Source organism: Schistocerca americana, chromosome 1 (assembly GCF_021461395.2).
Source record: "Schistocerca americana isolate TAMUIC-IGC-003095 chromosome 1, iqSchAmer2.1, whole genome shotgun sequence".
In the NCBI taxonomy this organism is placed as follows: domain Eukaryota; kingdom Metazoa; phylum Arthropoda; class Insecta; order Orthoptera; family Acrididae; genus Schistocerca; species Schistocerca americana.
The window spans coordinates 1214263739-1214291581 of NC_060119.1; the positions used below are offsets into that span (position 1 = coordinate 1214263739).

Genomic DNA, 27843 nt, shown 5'->3' on the forward strand with positions numbered 1-27843 from the left:
TTTCCCCCTTCAATAATTATATCCTCCCTCTTCCCCCCTCTCCCTTCCCCCTGCACAGCCACCCAATGCTGCAGTTAGCAGTCCTATCCCGTTGTCATCATGTTCCTGCATTCTCCCAAAGGCAGAATGAGTTGCTTCAGCATGCTTGCTCTGCTATCTCTAACCCTCCCCACCCTACACCTCTTCCTTGCCCCCCGTACCCACACCTCAGCTAGACTGCTGTTCATGTCAGATGCAGGTCCAGTCACAGTCGGACCTTAGTGCACGGTGACAGTGGCTACATGTATGCAGTTTGTGCTTGTGTGAACGCATGTTTTCTACTTCGGAAGGAGGACATTTTCCCAAAAGGGCAAATATTTAACATTCTTTTTTATAGTGGCCATCCACAATTCAACACCACCTCTATGTGGTGAGCAGCATATTACGCTCCCTATATCACTGTTATTTCAACTTGGCCTTTCCACTAATTCATCACTATTTCTTAAGTGATCAAATGTTTAACAACAATAATTTTAGAGAATTATCATCTATACCATCAGCAGAACACTCGAACAATCCCACTCCATTTATACTCCATTACTACACTGCAATGGTAATTTAGAAAAATGTTTGTGAGAAATTATTTAGTAATAATGGAGATGACTCTCCGAAAGACAAAAGTACTGCTTCACTGATACGAACACAAACAAAAGGACACAGAGCTTGGCTAGCTTTGGAATGTACTTCCTTTTCTAGCTGTAGGAAAAACATGCGCACACACACTCGCTTGCTTGCACACGCATGTCTTCCCACATTGTGCTTAGTTAACAGCCAGCTCTTTGCTGGCCTACGGTGAGTGTACTGGGGTGAGGCGATGGTGTGATGTGTGGCGTGGGGCGAGGGTTGGAGAGAGGCGGGATGCAGGGAGGAGGTTGGGGAAAGCATCTAGTGGCTTGTGAGAGAGTGGGGAGCATTATGTGGGTTAGGTACGGGTGCAGATAGAGTGGGCAGGTGGCACACGGCTGGGCACATGATTTTGTAGGGTAGGGCATAAGATAACAGCACATGGCTAGCTGAATTGGGCGGACAAAATACGCGGTGGTACTGGGGCACGGGATTGCCCGCACCTACAAGCGCACACTCGCACTATTGGGTGGGCAGGGGCACTAAGTTATCTTAGGTTTAGGCCAGAAAGGTTAGCACCAACTCGCACAGCTCAGAAAAGCTGCTGGTGGTGTGGAGGATCCAGATGGGCAGGTTGTGATGCAGCCACTGAAATCTCATATGTTGTGCTCTGCTCCATGTTGTGTCACTGTGTGGTCCAATTGCCCAAAACCTAGCCTCCCACATTAAGGACACCAACCATGTCTTGCACCGGCTCACGACAAACCCCAAACCCTTACCTCCTGGATCCCTATTCATCACTGTTGATGCAACCTCCCTATACTCCAACAACCCTCATGCCTATGGCCTTGCCGCGATTGAACACTACCTCTCCCAAAGCACTGCAGATTCCAAACCCAGCACTTCATTCCTCGTACACCTAACCAACTACATCCTAACCCAAATTATTTCACCTTGAAGGAAAGGTATACAAACAAATTCGTGGCACAGCCGCAGGAACCCGCATGGCACCCTCCTATGACGATCTCTTCAAGGGCCACCTAGAGAAAAGATTTATAGTTTCCCAAAATGCCAAACCCCTGGTCTGGTTCAGATTTATTGATGACAATTTTATAACCTAGCTCCCGAGGCCAGGATACCTTATCCTCATTCCTCCACTATCTCAACACCTTTTCTCCCATCCACTTCACCTAGCCCTCCTCCACCCATCGTGCCACCTCCCTAGACGTTGATCTCCTCTAAGATGGCTACCTCCACACCTCAGCCCACATCAAACCCTCCAATCACCAACAATACCTGCACTCTGACAGTTGCCACCTCATCCACACCAAAAAATACCTCCCATACAGCCTGGTCAACAGTGGTATACGCATCTGCAGTGATGAGAACTTCCTCACCCAGTATGATGAAGGCCTCACAAAGGCCTTCACACATAGGAAATTCCTTCCAGGCCCAATTCACAAACAGATTTCCCATACCATATCCTCACACACACTCCTGAACCTCACATCCATCCCGAGACCCAACCACAAAGAAGCGCCCCCCCCTCCCCCCTCATCATCCATCACCCCCCCCGGACTGGACAAACTGAACCACGTCCTCCATCAGGGCTTTGATTATCTATCACCATGCCCTGAAATGATGGACATCCTACCCAAGATACTTCCAACCCCTTGCAAAGTGGTGTTGTGCCGCCCACTTAACCTCCACACAAGTCCATCTATGTACCATTCCTATCCCCAATCCCATGCCACAGGGATTGTACCCCTATAGAACACCCACATGCAAGACCTGCCCAATCCACCCACCTACTCCAGTCCCATCACAGGCTTGTCCCAGCCCATCAGAGGCCGGGCGGCCACCTGTGAAAAAAGCAGTGTTACATACCAGCTCTGCTGCAAACACCACACAGTGTTTCACATTGGTATGACAACCAACCAGCTATTAACTTGAATGAATGGCCACTGCCAAACCTTTGCCACAAACAAGATAGACTGAACAATGGCACACATGCAGCAGAGCACAACATGCTAGATTTCAATGGCTGCTACACAATCCGTGCATTCTTGATCCTTCCCAACACCACCAGCTTTTCTGAGCTGCACATTTAGAAGGTTATCCTTACAACACTATATTAGGTTCCATAACCTTCCTGGCCTAAACCTAAGGTAACTTGCGCTAACTTGCGCCTCCCCCCCCCCCCCCCCTCCCACCTCATCGCAGTACACTCACCATGGTGGGTCAGTAAAGTGCTGGCAGTCAACTGAGCACAATGGAGGAAGACTGGTGTGTGTGTGTGTGTGTGTGTGTGTGTGTGTGTGTGTGTATGTATGGACACGCGCGCGCGCATTCCGGAAGCCATACGTTATGTTTGTGTGCATATCGACAAAGCAGTGCTGCTGCCTTTCAGTGAGTTGTCTCCTTTATTCCTAAATAATTCATAATTTTCAACCACAATTTTTTGTACATTATTTGTGAGAAATTACGAAGCCAGGCTAAATAAGACACCAATAAATTGATGAAAGAGTCAACTTTACTGGATTATAAGACTATTAGCAATCCCGTGAAGCCTTAGAGATAGAATATCATGAAAAAGAATACCTAAAAAAGTGAGAGATGGTGTTATGGTATGAAACATATTCAGTGACAGAGAAAATGAGATGGATGAATTAGTGACTATTATGTCTAGATAAAATCAAGAGGATACTAGAACAAGGATAAAGATAGATTTTCATAATTTTCTTCACAAAATTGTGACTGTCAGTACAAGTCTACAAATACTAACAAAAATGAATTTTCATTTACTGCATTTAACATTCCTTATGAAAGAACTTCAGTACTATCCTGCACAATACACAAGCTCAATCCAGTCACCTGTTACATGAGCCTTTTTCCCCACTACAAACGTTCTTTGCAGAAATTTAGTAATAGATAACTTTGTTACCCCTTAGGAATGCAGCAATAACACAGATATACAAATCTCCAATAATACCAACTTGTTTATAAATCAAGGAAAAAAAGGATAATCAAAGGGAACAGAGTAATTTATAATGCATTAATATTAGATTAAAATTTCATTAACTCATGATGCTTACCTTTGAAAGTCCAATGAGGAATATATTAATTAAGGTGTTGTCTAAAACAGGCACCTCAGAGGCTAACCTGAACATCAGACTTCGCTCATTCTCTGGTGGCCACATATCCTTGTTGTAATAGTGTTCCTGATGTTCCATAAAAAGAACCTTTAAAAAACACAATTTTCTAAAGTTATTTCACTTTCTTTCTAACTGCAACCTCCATTAGCTTCCTTACTTAACTAATGATGAGTTATTAGTGAGTCATTACACACTGTGAATAACATATATTTATACAATTTAATTCTTACACACAGTTTACAATGAAGCAACCTGCATCGGCAGAGCACACAGAAAGATAATGGAAGCAGCTTAATTTGTTCACTTTGGGACAGTACCAAAACAACACTGATACCTATATCTATTGAACTATCTAGCGCAAGAAAGCTTGCTGGTTACTCCACACAACTTCTATCATACGACACAAGGTAAAAAGCACTGTTCTGCCTTCACATGTGTTCTCCACTATGCAATCTTTCTCATTCGACCTTGAGGAAACTGTGGTAAAAAAAAAATTAATTTTTGCACATCTTACAGTCTGATACCACAATATTATGAAAAGAATAGATTGCAACTCATCACATGGTGGAAATGTTAAGTCACAGATAAATACAAAAAAAAAAAAAACTGTTAAACAAATAAGCTTTTGGCCAAAAGGGTCTTCATCAGAATTAGGCAACATACACACACAGATTCATGCAAACACAACTCACACACATGACCATAATATCTGACAATGCCAGACAGCGAGGAGCAGTGCATGATGGGAGAAACAACGTAGGTAGTGGGGTAAGGAGGAGGCTGGGATGGAGGGGAAGAGGGATAGCAGGGTAGAGGTGGGGGAAGTGCTGCCGTCAGAACACCCAGGGTTGAGGTCAAGAGGGTAAAGCAGCTGGGTGCAATTGGGAGGTTAAACGTGGGGCAGGGTGAGGGGGAAGTGGAAAAGGATAGAATTAAACAGACTCTGGGTGCACTGGGGGAATAGAGGGTTGTCTAGTGTAGGAGTGGGAACAGGAAAGGGAATAGGTAATGCAGGACAATGATTAATGAAGATTGAGGGCAGGAGGGTTATCGGAACATAGGATATATTTATTTATTTACACATCAAGTTATGTAGGACCAAATTGAGGAGCAAATCTCCAAGGTCATGGAAGATGTCAGTACAAGAAATTACAACATAATAGATAAAAATAAAATGTTAATGAACCCAAAAAAAGTCAATCCATAAGTTTAAGTAAACGCAATCAATAAGACAACAAGAATCCGCTTAATTATTCAAGGAACTCCTCAACAAAAATGGAAGAATTGAGCCATGAGGATACTCTTCAGTTTCGGTTTGAAAGCACGTGGATTACTGCTAAGATTTTTGAATTCGAGTGGTAGCTTACTGAAAATGGATGCAGCAGTATACTGCGCACCTTTCTGCAAAAGAGCTATGGAAGTCCAATCCAAGTGCAGATTTGATTTTGCTGAGTATTAACTGAGTGAAAGCTGCTTATTCTTGGGAATAAGCTAATATTGTTAGCAAGAAATGACAGTAAGGAATATATATATACTGAGAGGCCAATGTCAAAATATCCAGACTCGTGAAAAGGGGTCGACAAGAAGTTCATGAACTTATTGCCCGAACCACCTGTTTCTGAGCCAAAAATATCCTTTTAGAATGGGAAGTTACCCCAAAATATAATACTGTACAACACAAGTGAATGAAAATAAGCAAAGTAGACTAATTTTCGTACTGAATGACCACTCACTTCAGGTAGCGTTTGAATAGTAAAAATGGCAGCATTAAGTCTTATGAACAAGATCCTGAACGTGGGCTTTCCATGACAGTTTACCATCTATCTGAACACCTAGAAATTTGAACTATTCAGTTTCATTAATCATATGCCCATTCTGTGAAATTAAAACGTCAGGTTTTGTTGAATTGTGTGTTAGAAACTGTAAAAACTGAGACTTACTGTGATTTAGCGTTAGTTTATTTTCTACAAGCCACGAACTTTGGTCATGAACTGCACTATTTGAAACTAAGCCAATGTTGCACACAATATCCTTTACTACCAAGCTAGTGTCATCAGCAAACAGAAATATTTTAGAGTTACCCGTAATACTAGAGGGCATCAATAATATAAGTAAGGAACTGGCGTGGGGCCAACACTGATCCCTGGGGCACCCCCCACTTGACTGTACCCCACTCAGACCCCACATCACAGCCATTTTCAACATTGTGAATAATGACCTTTTGCTGTCTGTTGCTAAAGTAAGAGGTAAACCAATTGTGAGCTACTCCCCGTATTCCATAATGGTCCAACTTCTGGAGCAATATTTTGTGATCAACACAATCAAATGCTTTAGTTAAATCAAAAAATATGCCTAGCATTCAAAACTTTTTGATCAGTCAATCCAGTATCTCACAGAGGAAAGAGAACATAGCATTTTCAGTTATCAAACAACTTCTAAAGTCGAACTGTACATTTGATAACAAATCGTGTGATATAAAAAAATCAATTATCCTTACATACACAGCCTTTTCAATAACTTTAGCAAACACTTATGATAGAAATAGGCCTAAAATTATCTACATTATCCCTTTCTCCCTTTTTGTACAGTGGCTTTACTACTGAGTACTTCAACTGTTCAGGAAACTTGCAACGCCGGAAATGCATATCCTCGTATTTCCATCTATTGTACTATAAATTTTTTTCCTTATTTTGTTACCTGAAGATATGACGTTTCTGTGTCTTTATATATTGTAATTGTTTTACTATTTGTATATATATGCATTTATGTTGATGTATAATTTGTTTGTTGTGTAAAGATTATTTGTATTTTTGCACTGGGTCTGGCCTAGGGAAAACTATGCTATCGAACGAGTACATCGATAGGTCGTGTGGAAAACCAAGTGTTTAGGATCTTTGGTAGTGAACTCTGCCGCGTGGAGCATGGGCAGAGGGGGTCTGGCTGGAGGAGGGCAGTGGAGCAGGTGTGTTGTGTGACGCTTCCGCGAGTTGCCGCACTTTCGGGGTTTGGCAGCATGTAATTGCGCTCGACTCGCTATGATAGTTTCTGACACGGTGTCGCGGACGGGAAGCATTAGCTGGCGCACATCAAGAGCCCGTTTTGCCTGGTGACAGTGTCGAGAAGAAGGCGCGCCAACATCCAGCTTCTGCAACAGCGACGGCCGACAATGAGTGACTGTCGCCACCTCCTCGACCGACGACTTCAAACCTTCAATCAACCAACAAGGAAGACTGGAAGTACGTAAAGTTTTAGAACTGTATGGCAGACCTCAGCTTTTAAAATTGTTGCATCACAAAATCACAGCAACTTAGCAAAAACCTTTGTTGCTCATTGTCCCAATTGCATTACCAAGCAGGGTCCCTTCCTTTTCCGAAATGAACCAGAGTGTCGTTGAAATTCAGACGCCAGCATTAAAGTAATATCATTCCATTTCACTGCTTTAATTTCAAAGTTCAGTTAAGGTATTCATAGCTGGCTACACTATTTAGATTACACAAGCACAAATTAAGAGTGCGAGTTTTGTTACCGTATTTTAGCTTACCTGTGACTGCAGCTCAGCTTGGTACGTACTAAATTTTACTATTGTTAATTGTTCAGAATCATTTAATTCAAGTTCAAAGTTAAATCTCTTATTCTAAATTGCATAGCTTCAAGTAGCTTTTGAAATGATTGTTGAGGTAGCCCAAGACTAACCTTATTTTACTGAATTTCGTAGTGCTTCAGAAACAAATCTCACTATTAATTTCTGTCACTCAATTAACTTTCAATTTTTCGGTTTTATTAATTCTTTTGCTAAATTAAGTCAGAGTGTAGCAAAATTTATTACTTCTGACAAACTTTCAGTTTTCACACAACACGTGTCAACCTTCAGTTGCCACGCCTTTAGTGCTAATTATATGTGCAATAACCTTTCTTTTTCAGTTATTATAGTAGTTGTCCATAGGACTGGCGACTGTAATTTTCCCGAAATCTCAAATATCTAATTAACGCCAATTAATTGTTAACGTGACGACCGCATATTTACTTTCTTTATTAATTTTACCCTTTTCTCAAAATTAATTTCCACCAATTTCATTTGCATTTTTCCTTTCATTTAGATGTAACCCTTTCCTCCCTCTTTACCGACAGATTAACTTCGGTGACAATTGCTTTTTCCCCAAATTTTCATTAGGTACACGCGGTTTAATTTTTCACTCTCATTTAGGTCGATAAGTGAGGGGGAGGTTACAAACTGACCATTCCTAAAGGAAAAATTAAAAATATGGCTAAATACAGGCTAACATGTGCAGCACAGTTCTTCTGCTAGGCACTCCATCATATCCATGAGAGTCCTTAGTATTCAGTGATTTAATTGTTGACTCAATCTCCCTCTTGTCTGTATCACAGAGAAGTATTTCAGACATCAATCTCGGAAAGGCATTTGTCAAGAAAGTTATGCGATTCCCTGTAGAAACTAAATTTTTATTTAATTCACCAGCAATGCTCAGAAAGCGAACTGTACATATATCTGATTTATCAGTAACAGAAATATTTTTACTATGAACTGGCTTTATATCGTCGCCCTTGTGCTGCTGACCAGACACTTCCTTCACAACCGACCACATGGTTTTAATTTTATCCTGTGAATTAGCTATTCTATATACATACCACATACTCTTTGCCTTCCTAATAACGTTTTTAAGCACCTTGCAATACTGTTTGTAATGAGCTACTATAGCTTGATTGTGACTACTTCTAACATTTTGATATAATTCCCACTTTGTTCTACGCGATATCCTTATCCCACTAGTCAGCCACCCGGGCTGCCTAATAATGATAGTACCCCGTTTACAATGTTCCAATAGAAAGCAACTCTAAAAGAACGTGAGAAATGTGTTAAGGAAAACATTATATTTATCATCTACGTTATCGGCACTATAAACATCCTGCCAATCTTGTCACTTGACAAAGATTCAAAAACTCTCTATTGCTGTTGGATTAACTTTCCTAAATAGTTTGCAATTATATGTGACATTTGTTTGAGTACAAAAGCCTTTTAGTGTTAAAATTTGTGCATCATGGTCTGAATGGCCATTCACCTTTTCACTAACAGAATGCCCATCTAGTAATGAAGAATGAATAAAAATATTGCCATGGCTGTGCTACTGTTCCCCTGCACCCTAGTTGGAAAAAACAGTCTGCATCACATCATATGAATTTATGACATCTACCAACATCCTTTTTCTTGCTCAATCATATACAAAATGTATATAGAAGTCACTACATACAACTAATTTCTGGTACTTCCTTCAAAGTGAATCAAGAACCCTCTCTAGCTTGAGAAGAAATGCTCTTAAGTCAGAGTTAGGGGACCTATAAACAACAAGAAGTAGAAGTTTAGTTTCACTAAATTCAAGTACTGCTGTACAACATTCAAATATCTGTTCGGTGCAGTGTCGTAATACATCTATAGACTCAAATGGAATACTGTTTTTTATGTACAGAGCCACTCCCTCACTGAGGAAGGAACTCCTTGAAAAACAGCCAGTTAATTTGTATCCTGGTAAAAGAAGCCACTGAATTCCCTAATTATTTAAGTGGTGCTCCGACATACCAATAATTTCAGAGTCAACATCTATAAGCAGTTGACTATCTTTATCTCTAATATCTCTTATATTTTGATGAAATATGCTAATTCCTTCTCAACTTGGAAAAATGACGTCCTCTGAATGTGAGGCCTTAGTTAGAGGGACTTCCTTTAAACACATATACCTATCAGCTGACTTCTATCTAAAAAAGGTGCAGCTCTAACACCAACTACTACAACAATTTTTCCATGAGTGATCCTACCACCACCCACTACACTGTCACCTATAAGCTTTACCAGCCTCCCCTTCCCATACCTATTGAGGTGCAGGCCATGCCAAGTGAAACCCCATCTGCTGATGGACCCAACTGACGCCACTGAAACGTGACCCATACCCTCTGCCATCAGCGCCCTCCCTAGCCCCGTGTTAACGCGCCTAACAGCCGCATCAAGATGAGGCCGATTATGACGCTGAAACAGTTGCACGAAATGCAAATTAGTGCCACCAGTTTGAGTAGCTATCTTTACCAGGTCACCACCTAAATCATATTCGCTGACCCTATAAATATAAAGACTGTTCTCTGCTCCATCCACTATCACTACCCGATCCTCCTCCGTAAAATTCCTACATAACTCCCCTACGCTGTCAGTCACCTGAGCCAACCCTGCACTAGGCTTCACAATGCTGGTGACCTGGTACTCATTCCCCACCACTTCCTGCAACTGCTGGCCCACACCTCTGCTGTGCGAACTACCTAGCAGCAGAACCTTCTTCTTTCTGTTAGGCTTTGCAACTGTCCTGGGCCTCCTAACTACCGAGGACTGCTGCATGTTCTCTACATCTACAGGTACACGAGGCTCCTCTCTACTCAACTCTGACAGTTAGTCAAATCTATTGCAAATACCCAAAGGATAACTGTCTGAATATCTCCTCCTCCTCCTCCTAGCTGCCTTCTTGCCAACTGCCCAGTTCCCATTCCCCACCACCCTTCACACCCTCCTCACCCTATATAGTTCCTCCTTTACACGTTGTAACTGCACCTGAAGGGCACACATCTTACGCTCCTACTCCTCTATCAACTTATTTCTACTACAGATTTTGCATTCCCAAGAGAGGATCTCGCTACAATGCCCAGTGGCTTCCCCACTGCTAAAATTAAAATTATTTTCACATCATTCACCACGCTTTTCAGAAACAGGCATATGACATGTAGAAGTAAAGGGAAAGCCTCATCGCCAGCAAAGTACAGTGTGGCACACAAAATATGTCACCATTTTGTTTTTGAATAAACACTTTACTGTAAGACAAACTCAAAGGGACATAGATACCATGGAAAACACTGAAGATTGTCCAAACTCAGCCCATGCTCAATATGTCAACCATTTTGATTCCTAATTTCCTTCACACAAACACTGATGTTAGCAATAGCCTTACAGCACATATCTTCCATGACTTTGCTGCAAGCTTGAAGAACAAGGCATCTGAGCTTCATTAAATCATGGATGTTTCAGTTCCTTTCGGCACTCCAATCCATGCCCCCAAAGAAAGAAGTCACATGGTTTGAGGCCAGGACTATTGGGGGTCAAAACTGTCTGTCACTTAAACAATCTGGAAATGTGGCAAATGACATGCACGTCAAAACACTCGCGTAAGAAACCCGATATGTGTTTGCAGTATGTGGGCTTGCTCCAACCTGCATAAACCACTGTGTGTTTATTGGCAATGCAGTAGCTGTGGAACAAAGTTACTGTGCAGCATGCTCAAATAATGCACGCTGACCACAGTTTCCTCAAATAAAAAAGATCCAATAAGTCCGTGGCTAGAAATTGCAATCCACACCATAATTCTCAGAGCATGATGATGTTCAAGAAGACTTGCTGATTTTCAGTAGCCCAAAAGTGTAGATTTTGTTTGTTAACCACACCACCCAAATGTAAATATGCCTCATCAGAAAACCAAAGACTGTTCAGAGATTATTCCTTATCCTCCTCATAACAATAGTCTCTGCCACTTGAGTTTTGCAGTGAGCTTCTGAGCAGAGGTCATCTTGCACGGGAACATCCAGAGGTCACTTTTAAGAATCTGCTGACTGGGGCGCCTGGATATGCCCAGTTGCACTGCTGCCTTTCTGCATGGTTGCCAGGGCTTCCCTTAGAGCAACTCTTATCACTTCAATATTCTCTGGTGAACAAAAAGCCCTCAGCTGAGGTTGCTTCACTTCCAATATTGGTCCTTCCCATACCAACAGAGTTCAGCCTGTGAACGGTTCTCTTGGAATGGGCACACCATGTGATAAACTGTTGCCAAAACCATCTCTGAGTCACAACAGGACTTCGTCTCGCGCAAAAGCAACTTGACTGCCAGTCACTGCTGCGCTGTTAGTAGCCCACACCATAAGTACTGGGTTCCTAGCGTCAGTATTATAAATTAGTGTCATTTTGTAACTTACTTGTTTCTCCATACTCAATGGGACAACTGGTGCGACTCATAAAGTACTTATGAAACAAATACAGACACATTATGTGTGCACCACCCTGCAGCATGGGAACAGCTCATCATTATAATCTCCTTGCAGGTAAACAGGATCCAGACCACTCAGTTTGCATTCTTTCAACTGACAACCAATCAAAGAGTGGCAAAATACTGCTCCCTCGGCGTTCATTCTGAGATCTCAACATCAATCAGTGCAAACATGCCATTTTCATCAGCAACAGCAAACAGCACAATTGAAAAGTAACCTTGGTAATTTATGTTTCTAGACCCCATGTTCTTAAAACAATTTACCTATATGTGCCCGCCATCAATAGCAAAAGGCACAGTTAAGCAGACTGCATAGCTCAGCATATTTATCTGCAACAATTTTCCACATATTTTGATCTGGGACAGGCATAAATAACTGTTGCATATGCGCCCAAAAAGCTTCACATCTTAATCAAACAATGGTACCTTCTCCTCTAAAAAACTGTAGACCTAAGTCTTGAAAGCTGCTTCATGTAGCCAAACAACTGCAATAACAGTTAATGGTTATTTGTGTGGTTACATTATAAATTACAATAGTGTAATAACCAACACTGGAAAAAATACCAAACTTCTATACCTTACATTCATTTTATCTTACCTATCTATAAAATTGTCAAATGTATTGCAAATGTAGGAACTGATACAGTCTCGATTCATTTTTTAAACATATATCTATGTTGTGTTTACTTTACTTTGACTTCATTTTCAGCACAGATTTGCCATGACCACTAGAAAAATCTGCACTAATTTTGAAGGTAGTTGAAACCTCCAATATTAGGGTTGAGAAAAGTAAAGAAACCATATTATTCGACCCCCCGCATGAAGGGATCTTCTGAAAAATGTACATTCAGCTGAGGAAAATGAAGACAGCGTGGCAGCTTCTAGCACACTGTTGTCTGGCTCAGACATTCAGGAAATGTGACAATTTTACATTTCCTGAGTGTCTGAAGCGAAATGAGACAATTTTGTATTTCACCTCAGACCCCCAGGAAATGTAAAATTGTCATATTTCAGAAGATACAAGTTATGTGACTGAATGTTACATGACACTACAACCACTCCCACAAAAAGAAAAGTTGAAGGCAAAATGAAGCCAAAAAATCGTTTGTTGACTGGTTAGAAATAAAAAAGTTAGAGAGATGAAAAGATATCAGAACTCATCAGCTGATGAAGCTGACTGGATTTTTTTTAGTTCATTCCTCAAGACTTCAAGAACAGGTGACAGGTGTAAACAAGCTCTTAAGGCAAAATTCCTGTTGCTTTTGAATGAGCAACTGGACTAAACAGAGAAGGACACATCAGAATTTTGCTCATGATCATGGGCGTCTTCCATTTCTAACAACATTGTCCACGCCTCCACAGAATTCACCATCGACAGCTACACACTGATAGCGATTAATCAGATTTTATGTCCAAAACATCTCTCGTAAATAAATGTGAAGCTGAGTCATTTTTCTACCTTACATAATGAACAGTTGTAGCCTTTTATCTTGTTATCATTACTTATATGTGTACTTCACTGAGGAACACACTACACTTTGTGATCTTATCAAAAATAAACTTTGTGTGACAGCTTCTTCAACATCACTCAAACACTTTCACCAACTTACCTTATTGTAGTGACCTTATCAAAAATAAACTTTGTGTGACAGCTTCTTTAACATCACTCAAACACTTTCACCAACTTACCTTATTGTAGCGAGTAGCTTCTCAGCAGGAGAAATAGCAAATCAAAAATTTGTGCCCTGCTTTGTCAGAGTAGCTGATGTTAGTTGCTCCAAAAAGTGGAAATTTTCTGCACTCATTCTATAAAATTCATGTTTGTGTTGACAGCGCTAATGAAAAATCACAGTTGAACTATATGTGATATTAATAACACTGTACGAGTGCATGCATTACTTCCTTTTTTTTCAGTTGTTTGAGATTTAAATAATGATAAGCCACAATAAAGTCATTTTCGGGAGAGCTCATGACTGTAACTGATCCAGAAACATGATCCGTACTGTATTGTTGCTTGTCATAAAGCAGTTCGCATCACATATTGTATTGCCTCATTGTTAGTGTGAGCTGCACCTTACTGAAGATGTCTCATAGGATCAAAAATGCAAAGGCAGCCAACTGAACAGTGTAATGCAGGAACAAGAGAAACTATTCCCTCTTTTTCAAAATATGGTTCTTATATTACCCATGCGAGCAACCAAAAACCGAAAACATTAATATTCACTTAACGGCAAAGCTCAATTGTCCATATAAATGACAAACCTACCTTATGGAGAACATGTACAAAATCTTGGGGAGTAGGATGATACATTTTAATTGCTGTGTCGTGCAGCCACCAAACAGCATCACGCTGGATCTTGGCAACAAGAGACTGGAAGTTCTGTAACAGGAAATATATTTTTATTTAAAAATTAAACTCTGAAACTGGTTATCACTAATACAGCACTCAACACCATCTACTTTAATGCCCCTTCTCATGTGTATCATAACTGAAACCACATAAAGAGAAGGACAGTTGCTTTTCACTGTATAGTGGAGATGCTGGCACAGCACAGTGAACGTGCGCACGCACTCACACACACACACACACACACACACACACACACACACACACACACATACACAGGCACGCGCGCGCGCACACGACCACAGGCACACACGACCACAGTCTCTGGCAGCTGGAGCCAGTCATGTGTGTCTCAGCTGCATTTGCGAGAGTCTGTGCATGTGTGTATGTTGTCTATGTTTGACAAAGGCTTTGGCGGAAAGCTAACTTTCTGACAGTCTTACGTTGTGTCATTCTGAGACTCATCATCTCCGCCATACAGTGAGTAGCAACTATCCTTTTCATTGTATTCTTACATTCCATCCTGGATTTTCTGTTGTTTGGTAACTGAAACCAATTGTTTAACCAGTTAGTCTCATACTTTATCATAACAACACTGAAAGAAAGGAAAGTTGAAAAATTGCAGGTTGTACATTATACTTTTTCCTTAAAAAAAATTAAACACTTGTCTTTTTATTTTCATTAGAAGAAAAATGCCCAACTGGATACTTAAATGTCAGTAGCACACAAGTTACAGATTACATCCAGAAAGCCATTTACAGTACACTTCAGTCATTGGCCTATTTTTTTCTATATTTGATTAAACCAGTACAAATTTTCACTATGAATGACAGCAAAAAACTGTTTCGACAATACAAATCACAGAAGAATTCATATGAGCAATAGCACTCACAGTCAAGATGTGGCTATAAGAATGTTGTTCATACAAGACATTGTGTTAGCCTCTTACAGAAGTTAATGAAATTAAATTCTGATGATACATGCTGCAGTGTACACAAGATGAAAATGAATCCACTGTCCCTGTAACAAACAATAAACTAACAACCTGCCTTGTGAACCAGGTGAATTTTTTTTATTTTATTTATTTATTTATTAATGCTGAGGCTCTTCAATTTGTGTGTGTGTGTGTGTGTGTGTGTGTGTGTTTTTGCAGGAAGAGTTACTAAACTGTACACAATAAACACTGCACATGCAGAGTTTTCATGAAACTCTTCCTGCAAACAGAAGTGATGTTAATTCATATTCTGATCTAACATATTTCTTGTGTCTACCAGTAAAAACTTTACATTAATGTAAACTGTGGCTGAAAAAGAAGCTTGCAAATATCTACTACTACTCTCGCAACTATAAATATTTCAACAATTAAGCAAATAAGTCAATACAGGAATAACATTTCCACTATCCTGGTAAATTTGTCAACTGTTTCAAAACATATGTGATCAATACCTACTCTTCTGTACACTTAAAGCTCTGTGTCTTTATTTCTTGTTGTTGATCACGTACACACTTGGACACAGTACAAGGAGCTACACCACACACCCACACAATATTTCCAAAATGCATCCAATAGTAGCCTTAGCCTTTCAGAAAAGTCTTCATAAGTGTTTTAGGTTTCATATCTGATGTTACTAACTTACTGCCAACTGAACTGGTTGCCGGGGGGGGGGGGGGGGGGGGGGGGGTCGAGGAGGAGGCATTGCCTGCCTCTGTAAGGCTTAAACATCAGAAACAAAAATACTATATATGGGTCTCAGCACCTTCTGCTGGCAGAGATGATTAAATTCAGCAAATGATAATCAGACAAAATCTTATCAATACTCCAAGTAGTTTTTTCCCCCCAAAACAATTCAGTTGGCTTTAAGTCTCTCATACATAACAGCAGAAATTCTCTGTTCACTTCTCTCATCCTCTGTCAACTATGGGATACTGTTAGTCAGTGTGCATGAACTCATACTATGAGTAAAATTTAGACCTCAAGAAAGTAGAAATGTAGTTTATGTGGATAACTTTTAAAAATTATCCAGTGGTGAATGGTAAAGTGGGAATTGAGGAGCTTCTACACTACAGTTTCAGTACAACCAATCCTCATATACCACTGTTTCTTCAATCCAATTTTCCACCTAAAAAGTCAACAAACAATGAAATACCACTAAATATACACTATTCCCTAAAATTTTTTCCTTCAGGGTATGTTGAGAACAAAAATTAACACACTGTTCATCTGTGCATGCTCAATAACAAATAGCTTCCTACATTTTCTTATACACAGTATGTGTCATTCTCATCCTATCCGGTAAGTCTCCGCTGACCCAAGGTTCTGCACAATTTTTCGAACTCTCCCAATTTTCCTCAACCTTGCCAGTAATTTTCTCCTTCATCCCTCTTCATTCCTCAGTCAACCCTTTTGCCAGAAGAAAGAGCCACTGCCTACGAAAGCTTGCACATTTCATTAGCCTTTATATAAGTTTATGCACTTTCCTCTGCTGCTGCTTGATGAGTAGATTCTTTTATCCATCCAATCATATTACGTAGTATACATTGAAAGACAAAGACAATGCTACTCACAAGGACAACTATTATCTTACACATTGTACGCAGCAGCTGGCTGGTGTCTTAAGATCGAGCTACACACCACACAACAGTGCTGCAGGTTGCTGCCCTGTCCTTACACCTGGAACTCGAAGCAGCTCTGTTTTCCAGTGAAGGCCGCTGCAGTTCTGGGGGTAGCAAATCCACCGGATATCGCCCACACTAACTCGCATCCGCAAACCACTTGATACTAGAATACTTCCCAGTATTCCTCCACTGGGCAGTCATTACAGTACACTGCCCAGCAACTTTTCAGTCAGTACAAGTTCAAGACTCAAAATCAACTATTCAGTTCGGAAGTGGAGCGCATCACATCAGAACCTAGGGCATAGCTAGTGCAGCCTATACCAACAGTGTTTCTCGAACGTGACAGACTGAGAGCTTAAACTGCACCTTCAAGAACTGTTATTGTATTAGTGACAATCTTTCAGCAGAACAAGACAATCTTCACATTTCCATTACTAGGAATCTGTTTCAGTTGCTCAATGTTACCATGTACTTCTGTGCTGGGAGGTTCTATTGCCCTTTGGCATGGAGACACCATTCTCTTCTTGTGTAAACATCACACACAACAGACGCTACAGTGGTGATGACAGGGAAGTTTTTATGACTTTTTGTCTCCAGGACTTCATTCCCAGTGTCTTGTGCTACATCATATAGTCTTCCTCTCTGCATTTATGTGCCTCCACACTGTGTTTTTGTGGTTCTGCTCCATGTTTAAATGCCACTGGTCCTGATTCCATGTTCCCTTTGGTTTGCATTTGGCTGTGCACACACCTTTGTTCTCTCACATTCCATGATTCTATGTCTGTTTCTTACTTGTTTCACCTCGTATCTGCATTGTGCTAGCATTGCTTCATTACTTCATTCCAGTGTCCTTCTCCATCCACTTTTCTTGCTTCCTGTCAATGTCGGACCCTCTTTCCCCTTTTGCCATTGGTCTCACATGCCCATTTACTACAGCCCCCTTACATGCAGGAATTTTCGCTTCTCGAGCTTTCCAAGTAATGAGATCAACAGTTTCTCTGTTTGACCCAGGATACCACTCACATGACAGAGCACTGTTCAACGGTGGCGCCCCACATGTTACAGACTGAACAGCACAGCTTCTGTGCCTTACATGGCACTTCCTCTACACCCAAATGCTTCCACAACAGTGTTTCACCCATCACAATGTCCCCCACCAGCACAGGACTCCAAGCTACTGCCTCTGCTTGTTCCAGATTTTGACATTACTTTTGATTCAGACCCACTTTCCTGGCTACACCAAACCCCTCCTCCATGTTTCTACTGCCAATGTCTCTCTCCCGGTCACCCCTGGCCCTCTGTCACTCGCACACTTGCTCCCAGCACATCCACCTCTGACTCCCCACTCCCCACTCTGATGCTCCCAATCTGCCAACTCCCACTGGAATGCCACTCACTGTGGTGTGTCTGTCTCCTGTGTTGCTTACTCCTGTGCCACTGGTGCTCTCACCGTCAGCCCCAGTGCCTCCTCTAGTTCCAGCGCCACTGATGCCCTTTACACCTCCGGTCCACGCACTGCTGTCTCATGCACAGTCTTTCATCATTGGCACCTCACTTGCGTTTCCTGTACCATCAGCTCCAGCCTCCTGCTTGCCAGCACCTTCTCAGTCCTCATAGTATATTTCTTAAATTTCATGCATATTGCTCTGTTTAAAGAGGATTAATCTCATGTTTTCATAAGGGTAAATTCATTTAGTCTGAAGTGCAGTAGTTGCTCACAGACATCCACATAGCTCATTAACATACCAGCATTCATTGGTGACACATCAGGAGAGTAGCAAGTCGCATATCCGGGATTCTGTCTGCTTTTATAGTTTACTTCTTCAGTTAGTCTTGCTAGGACGAGTAGGATGTGTGCATGCTGTGTGCGAATACAGAAGGAGCTGGCTGCAGTTCACAAACAGCTGAATGTACTTTTTGGTTATGGTCAGTCACCTTCAGGCGGCTGCCTCAGGGTACAGCGGTGGCAGAAAATCTGGCTTATCACACAAACACTTCAGGTGTCATTTGTTTTGTCCACAGGCTCTGCTGCTAAGGCACATCCCAGTGTACCTGCCGTGGTGGATCCACTCTCACTGCAGGGTGAGTGAAGGGCGGTAACGTGTTTGCGTCGCTTGAGGCAGAGAGCGAATGTGGAGACTGGCTGTCTGGCCTTGCCCATTCACCCTGTGAGTGGACAGCTGCTTCTGCAGTTATTGTGAGCTCCAAATGGAGGCCCTAAGGCAGACGCTGTTCAGGCCTACAAAGAAAGCCAATGCGCACTGCGCACTTAGTATGTCTGGTGTCTGCTGGGGGGCCTCATCTGAGATGTGGAGGTGGCCCTGCCTGTGGCTATCCAGCATGCAAGGTGCAGTCATCTGCAAGATGTGGCTCACATTGGCACCAACAATGCCTGTCACATGGATTATGAGGGCATTCAGAGTTCATACAGGTGGCTTGTGGAGGTGGTGAAGACTGTTGGCCTCGTGTGTGGGGTGAAAGCAGAGCTCACAATTTGTAGCATTGTTCCCAGAGCTGAACAGGATAATTTGTTTTGGAGCTGAGTGGAGGGTCTCAACCAAAGGCTTAGTCAATTCTGCGATGGTCTTGGCAGCAGTTTGTTAGATCTCCTCTTGATAGGTCAGGACTGCACTACAAAAAGGAAGCAGCTACTCGGGTTGCAGAGAACTTGCGGAGTCCATATGAGGTTTTTTTTAGGCTAGGTGGTAAGTTAAGGTACTCTGATAAACACTTGTCAGTTGCTACACAAGGGAAGTCAGATTGTGTTCAGAATACAGACACTTCCACTGTCAAAATTTTTTCAGTAAATTTTCGAAGTATTCATAACAAAGTTCCCAAACTACGGGCCTTAACGATAGTACTTGCACTCAAATTATTCTCGGGACCGAGAGCTGGCTGAAACCCAACATGACTCAGAAAGTCATGGAACAGAAAGACAATCATGGAAAATACTTTGGAACACATTTTCTGAAAACTGTCCTGAGCAGCCATCTCAGCAGCCCACATGCAAAGGAAATATCTTCGACCTTGTTGCTACAAATAGGGCAGATTTTATCGACAATGTCAATGTAGAAAAGGGGATTGGCAATCAGATGTCATTACAGCAACTATGGTAACAAAAAGCCGCGACCAATCAGCAAAATGGGCAGGGGCACTATGAGTATAGTGCGGGACAATAAGTTGGGACTGTGGGTCTGGCAGGAGACGTGCCAGAGATAAGTCCCTGCAGTCGCACTATCCTCTGTGTCCTCGGTAGCTCAGATGGATAGAGCATCCGCCATGTAAGCAGGAGATCCCGGGTTCGAGTCCCGGTCAGGGCACACATTTTCAACTGTCCCCATTGACTTATATCAATGCCTGTATGCAACCAGGGGTATTCATTTCACTGGTGTTAGCAGCATCACTTAGTTCCTGTAAGATGGACGTACAGGGATTATAGGCAAAGTTCAAGCAGATTGTGAATCATAGTCTGGAGAGTAATGTGTCTAGCAAGAGGATAAAGGATGGAAAAGATCCACCATGATTTAATAACAAAATTTGGAAGATGCCACGGAAGCAGAGGCTGTTGCACTAACAGACGATTACAAGCAAAGGTTAGAAGAGATTTGTTTGTCTGTGGAAACGTCTAGTCATGAATCATACAAGTAACACTATCACATCTTAGCAAAAGATCTGGCAGAGAACCCAAAAATATTCTGCTCCTATTTAAAACCACTAGGTAGGTCTGACATTTCCATTCACTCCCTTGTTGAAAAGTCTGGTGTGGCAGTTGAATATAGAAAAACAAAAGTCAAAGTTGAAGAAATCATTTACACAAGAGAAATGTACAAACATACCACCATTTGACCATTGGACAGACTCTCATGAAAGAGGCATAGTAATAAAGATCCCTGGGGCAGAGAAACAACTGAAATATTTGACAGCAAATATGTCATTGGATCCCAGTTTGGTTTTATGAGGAGTACTCTACTGCATTGGCCCCTTACCTAGCATGCATTTATGGCGAATCTCTGGTCCAGCACAAAGCCCCAAGTGACCGGAGAAGTGCAGGTGACTCCTGTACATAAGGAGGAGGGAAAGAACGGACCAGCAAAATTACAGACCAATACCCCTAACATCGTTTTGCTGCAGAATCCTGAACATTTTCTTAGTTTGAATATAAACCACTTTCGTGAGCCTGAGAATCTTGTGTCCAACAATCCGCACGGTTTTAGAAAGCATCACTTGTGTGAAACTCAGGTCGCATTTTTCTCTCACAATATACTGTGAACTATGGATGAAAGGCAACAGGCAGATTCCATACCGCTAGATTTCCAGAAAGCATTTGACACAGTGCCCCACTGCAGGCTGTTAACAAAGGTACGAGCATCTACATCTACATCTATACTCCGCAAGCCACCTGATGGTGTGTGGCAGAGGGTACCTTGAGTACCTCTTATCGGTTCTCCCTTTTATTCCAGCCTCGTATTGTTCGTAGAAAGAAAGATTGTCGGTATGCTTCTTTGTGGGCTCTAATCTTTCTGATTTTACCCTTATCCTTATGGTCTCTACACGAGATATACGTAGGAGGGAGCAATATACTGCCCGATTCCTCGGTGAAGGTATGTTCTCGAAACTTCAAAAAAATATGTAATAAGTTCACAAATATGCGAGTGGCTCAAAGACTTCTTAGGGAATACAATGCTGTATGTTGTTCCCAAAGCCAAGTATTCATCAGAGGCAAGGGTACCATCAGGAGTGTCCCAGAGAAGTGTGATAGGACTGCTGCTGTTCTCTATATACATAAATTATTTGGCACATGGGGTGAACACACACACATATCCATCCGCACATACACAGACACAAGCAGACATTTCGTGTCTGCTTGTGTCTGTGTATGTGCGGATGGATATGTGTGTGTGTGCGCGCGCGAGTGTATACCTGTCCTTTTCTCCCCCTAAGGTAAGTCTTTCCGCTCCCGGGATTGGAATGACTCCTTACCCTCTCCCTTAAAACCCACATCCTTTCGTCTTTCCCTCTCCTTCCCTCTTTCCTGATGAAGCAACCGTTGGTTGCGAAAGCTTGAATTTTGTGTGTATGTTTGTGTTTGTTTGTGTGTCTATCAATCTGCCAGCACTTTCGTTTGGTAAGTCACATCATCTTTGTTTTTAAATACATAGTGTAATGTTTACATGAGATTTATTATTATGATGAATGGAGTATAGTCCCAATGTTTGTTGTGTATTGGAGTACAATGAACAATGTTAGAAGCAACTTCATCAAGCATTATCGAGTGGAAATATTAGATGCTGCTATCCTTGCTAGGGGACTGCCGTAAAAAATCTGTCAAAAGAAACGGTTTGCACATTTCATTCTACACCATCAACAATTGTTCTGTTAATGCCCCCAACCATTCCAATGTTGAGAAGGTGCCTACCACAACACAGTATGAGGAGGAAGTGGTTGTCTTCAATGTAAAAACATCAAAGTAAGTGATAAATATAAAAAGGTGGCACTTGCAGATCTATTATCTCTTCATTAACCACAGTTCCCCATATACGGAATAAATGAGTTGGCAAAAACATAAGAGCATACAATCATTAGACTGCCACCTTGTCACTGGCATTTCAACCCAATAAAATTGTCATGGAGTCACAACAAAGGTTAGTGTGGAAAAATATAATAATATTAATAGTAATAATAAAATAATAATTTACGTCATCTGCATTCGACACAATCAGCTATGAAGCTGTCAGTCACCACGAAAACTGGAAGAAGCTGCCAATCATACACAACTCAGCATGGAAAATGTGTGGCAGAATTATGCTGTTTTATACACATATGCTATAGAAAACGTAATTAAATAACAGCATTGCAATGTCACTTGTAGCATCTGTGTTAGTGACAAGAACAATACAAATACAGTTTTTCCATTGTTATGACAAAAAAGATGCTCAGGCAGATTCAGCTGAATATATGGAGTGTTGAGTTTGAGTATCTGCATAGCAAAATAATGTTTTTGTAACTTTTTAATGTCAATAACATGGCTGACGTCATGAACTGAGCCAGAATGAAGTTAATCTCACAAACTCAATCTTAATTGCACAAAGAAAAACTCTCTCACTGTTTACAATATAAATGTTGCAATAGAGATACCATATTTTGTATTGCTATTCTTCTTTTTTCCAAACTGATAATTTTCTCATTTCAATTAACAGGCGCAATTCTTTTTGTTATGTTACCAATAAGCAGAAAGTTTGCTTAGAAAATGTACTGATGTGTTATTTGTAAATCTAGCACAGCATCCTTCCCAATGAAATTGAAATCTTGACTGCAAAGGTTTTGACATGCAAGCATAGTGTTGTGTACAACATTTAACTCAAATTATATCATCTTACAGATCTCTACAAGAGCTCCATTTTTCAGCAAATGGAAATACGATGTATTCTTAAGATTTTGTTCACATAAAGTGTTCACTTTAATTCAATTACAAAAATGTTTGGTGCACATCAAAACTTTGTAACGTAGCCACGAAATAGACTTTTGTAAACATTTCATATATTTTTTTTAAAAACTTTGTTACTGCAGATGCAACTAAAATGAAAATACGGTGCAGCCCTTCCAGAAGACACCGATGGCAGTTCCATCTTTGACATTTAATAGTAAATAAGTTTGAGAGAGTTGGACAAAATTTAAGGTTATGCATGTGTTCCATGCAGTATATAACAACTCTGCTACCCGTCTCCACATGTTACTGCCGAAATGTCAATTCTAAACTAATTCTGAACAGAGTATAGTATCAAAGTATGGTGTCCATACATTAGCACTGAGTTACTGCATTGTTCACCGGGGCAATAAATATTCCAGTGCCCAACATGTGTGCCAAGACTGTAGTCAAATCTGGCAAAAGCATCGTCACATCTACACCTACATCTACATCCACATCCATATTCCGCAAGCCACCTGACGGTGTGTGGCGGAGGGTACCTTGAGTACCTCTATCGGTTCTCCCTTCTATTCCAGTCTCGTATTGTTCGTGGAAAGAAGGATTGTCGATATGCTTCTGTGTGGGCTCTAATCTCTCTGATTTTATCCTCATGGTCTCTTCGCGAGATATACGTAGGAGGGAGCAATATACTGCTTCACTCTTCGGTGAAGGTATGTTCCCGAAACTTCAACAAAAGCCCGTACCGAGCTACTGAGCATCTCTCCTGCAGAGTCTTCCACTGGAGTTTATCTATCATCTCCATAACGCTTTCGCGATTACTAAATGATCCTGTAACGAAGCGCACTGCTCTCCATTGGATCTTCTCTATCTCTTCTATCAACCCTATCTGGTACGGATCCCACACTGCTAAGCCGTATTCAAGCAGTCAGCGAACAAGCGCACTGTAACCTACTTCCTTTGTTTTCGGATTGCATTTCCTTAGGATTCTTCCACTGAATCTCAGTCTGGCATCTGCTTTACCAACGATCAACTTTATATGATCATTCCATTTTAAATCACTCCTAATGCGTACTCCCAGATAATTTATGGAATTAATTGCTTCCAGTTGCTGACCTGCTATTTTGTAGCTAAATGATAAGGGATCTATCTTTCTATGTATTCGCAGCACATTACACTTGTCTACATTGAGATTCAATTGCCATTCCCTGCACCATGCGTCAATTCGCTGCAGATCCTCCTGCATTTCAGTACAATTTTCCATTGTTACAACCTCTCGATATACCACAGCATCATCCGCAAAAAGCCTCAGTGAACTTCCGATGCCATCCACAAGGTCATTTATGTATATTGTGAATAGCAACAGTCCTACGACACTCCCCTGCGGCACACCTGAAATCACTCTTACATTTGTCTCCACTTGAGACTTTCCTTGTATCAACAATGACAGGCCACACAGTGGTGAGAGACCATGGGTGCACATTAGAGGGAATATTCTATGTTTTCTGGAATGAAGCCAGTTGCTGTTTGCTACAGCACACGATATCTGATCGATGTACCTGCCCGACATCTCAGGAGGGTCATGAAAGATTAAGACCGGCAACGAAAGGTGCACAACTCACTAGTGCACTGTACGAGTTTCACACGTGCATCATTACTGTAATTTCAAGACCAACCACCTAGCCAACAGGCAGCATATAAATGTGAAACACAGCTGTCCAGTGGGTTTACTGTGGTCCTTGGCATACTCTTGCCATCTTTGCTGTGAGAAAATGATGCAAGTAAAATTGTTCCTTGAGTGGCCCAACTGATATCCGTTGTCCAGGTACATAAGGTTCACCACTATGCATATCTCCACAGACTCTTTAATAACAGGATCCCAACATGAATTAAATGTAGTCAAAGTTTTGTTTTATCATATACCACTCTAAGCTCAGTGGATAATTTTCTGGTGTCAGGAATGGCAGACTGTGTTCCTACCAATGATGCGAGGAACAATTTTGATCTAAATGACACCTGATGACACTCTAAAAGTGTATGTATTTCAATATTTGTCAGATCAAAGAAAGAAATATCTAAAACACTAAAAGTAGAGAGGAATATACAGTATCTTATAGAAGGTTTGTATAATTTATCCAAATGACATAAATATAGTTACAATAATATAACAGTAAAACAGGAATAGAAGACACACTAACTCTGTCAACACACTCCTTCCAGCAGAAAATTAATGGACAACACACACATATATTCAAAAAGAATTATCGTAACATACGTGTAGTACTTGTATCTCACGCTTGTCTCCTCTTGCCAGAAGTGATGCAGCTTCCTTAACTGCAGGTGAGATCGCCAGAAAGATGCAAAGTGTAATCAGATCAGCCACCGAGACAAACATCCGCTCCTGAAACATAAAAATATATATGACTTACCAAACGGGAAAGCGCTGGTACATAGGCACAATAAAAAAACACACAAACACACACACAAAATTTCGAGCTTTCGCAACCCACAGTTGCTTCGTCAGGAAAAATGGAAGGAGAGGGAAAGATGAAAGGATGTGGGTTTTAAGGGAGAAGGTAAGGAGTCATTCCAATCCCGGGAGCGGAAAGACTTACCTTAGGAGGAAAAAAGGACAGGTATACACTCGCACACACACACATATCCATCCACACATATACAGACACAAGCAGACATATTTAAAGGCAAAGAGTTTGGGCAGAGATGTCAGTCGAGGCGGAAGTGAAGAGGCAAAGATGTTGTTGAATGGCAGGTGAGGTATGAGTGGCGGCAACTTGAATTTAGCGGAGAGTGAGGCCTGGTGGATAACGGGAAGAGAGGATATATTGAAGGGCAAGTTCCCCTCTCCGGAGTTCGGATAGGTTGGTGTTAGTGGGAAGTATCCAGATAACCCGGACGGTGTAACACTGTGCCAAGATGTGCTGGCCGTGCACCAAGGCATGTTTAGCCACAGGGTGATCCTCATTACCAACAAACACTGTCTGTCTGTGTCCATTCATGCGAATGGACAGTTTGTTGCTGGTCATTCCCACATAGAAAGCGTCACAGTGTAGGCAGGTCAGTTGGTAAATCATTAGGTGCTTTCACACGTGGCTCTGCCTTTGATCGTGTACACCTTCTGGGTTACAGGACTGGAGTAGGTGGTGGTGGGAGGGTGCATGGGACAGGTTTTACACCGGGGGCAGTTACAAGGGTAGGAGCCAGAGGGTAGGGAAGGTGGTTTGGGGATTTCATAGGGATGAACCAAGAGGTTACGAAGGTTAGGTGGACGGCGGAAAGACACTCTTGGTGGAGTGGGGAGGATTTCATGAAGGATGGATTTCATTTCGGGGCAGGATTTGAGGAAGTCGTATCCCTGCTGGAGAGTCACATTCAGAGTCTGATCCAGTCCCGGGAAGTATCCTGTCACAAGTGGGGCACTTTTGGGGTTCTTCTGTGATAGGTTCTGGGTTTGAGGGGATGAGGAAGTGGCTCTGGTTATTTGCTTCTGTACCAGGTCGGGAGGGTAGTTGCGGGATGCGAAAGCTGTTTTCAGGTTGTTGGTGTAATGGTTCAGGGATTCAGGACTGGAGCAGATTCGTTTGCCACGAAGGCCTAGGCTGTAGGGAAGGGACCGTTTGATATGGAATGGGTGGCAGCTGTCATAATGGAGGTACTGTTGCTTGTTGGTGGGTTTGATGTGGACGGATGTGTGAAGCTGGCCATTGGACAGATGGAGGTGAATGTCAAGGAAAGTGGCATGGGATTTGGAGTACGACCAGGTGAATCTGATGGAACCAAAGGAGTTGAGGTTGGAGAGGAAATTCTGGAGTTCTTCTTCACTGTGAGTCCAGATCATGAAGATGTCATCAATAAATCTGTACCAAACTTTGGGTTGGCAGGCTTGGGTAACCAAGAAGGCTTCCTCTAAGCGACCCATAAATAGGTTGGCATACGAGGGGGCCATCCTGGTACCCATGGCTGTTCCCTTTAATTGTTGGTATGTCTGGCCTTCAAAAGTGAAGAAGTTGTGAGTCAGGATGAAGCTGGCTAAGGTGATGAGGAAAGAGGTTTTAGGTAGGGTGGCAGGTGATCGGCGTGAAAGGAAGTGCTCCATTGCAGCGAGGCCCTGGACGTGCGGGATATTTGTGTATAGCGAAGTGGCATCAACGGTTACAAGGATGGTTTCCGGGGGTAACAGACTGGGTAAGGATTCCAGGCGTTCGAGAAAGTGGTTGGTGTCTTTGATGAAGGATGGGAGACTGCACGCAATGGGTTGAAGGTGTTGATCTACGTAGGCAGAGATACGTTCTGTGGGGGCTTGGTAACCAGTTACAATGGAGCGGCCGGGATGTAATAAGAACTATAAGATAACTTAATGGCACTGTGATAGTCATTGTTGCTATCTATCACAACCACAAAGAGATCAACTTATACCTCTAGTTAACCAAGTGAGTTTGTTCTTCAATAATGAACTATGCAAAATAAAACTAGGCACTTCTTATTAATGAAAATATACATTAAAACAGAGAATTAAGAACCTGTTTTACACAGAACTAAAAAATAATCGAGTACAAAAATTAATATATGAAGCTGACAAGCAGCAATGGAAGC

General features: G+C 41.7%; 1 protein-coding gene across 3 annotated transcripts in view; it reads right to left on the minus strand.

The window, feature by feature from the left end:
* The window catches only part of LOC124619844 (integrator complex subunit 1), a 307722-nt gene that overhangs the window by 167260 nt on the left and 112619 nt on the right, over positions 1-27843 (minus strand). For 2 of the 3 annotated variants that reach the window (XM_047146458.1, XM_047146464.1), the window contains exons 10-12: positions 25508-25633; positions 14112-14225; positions 3699-3845 (exon numbers count right to left, since the gene is read on the minus strand). In XM_047146458.1, the coding sequence (XP_047002414.1) occupies positions 3699-3845; positions 14112-14225; positions 25508-25633 (387 nt within the window). The remainder of the gene's footprint in view (positions 1-3698; positions 3846-14111; positions 14226-25507; positions 25634-27843) is intronic. The other variant, XM_047146471.1, reaches the window with a different exon arrangement.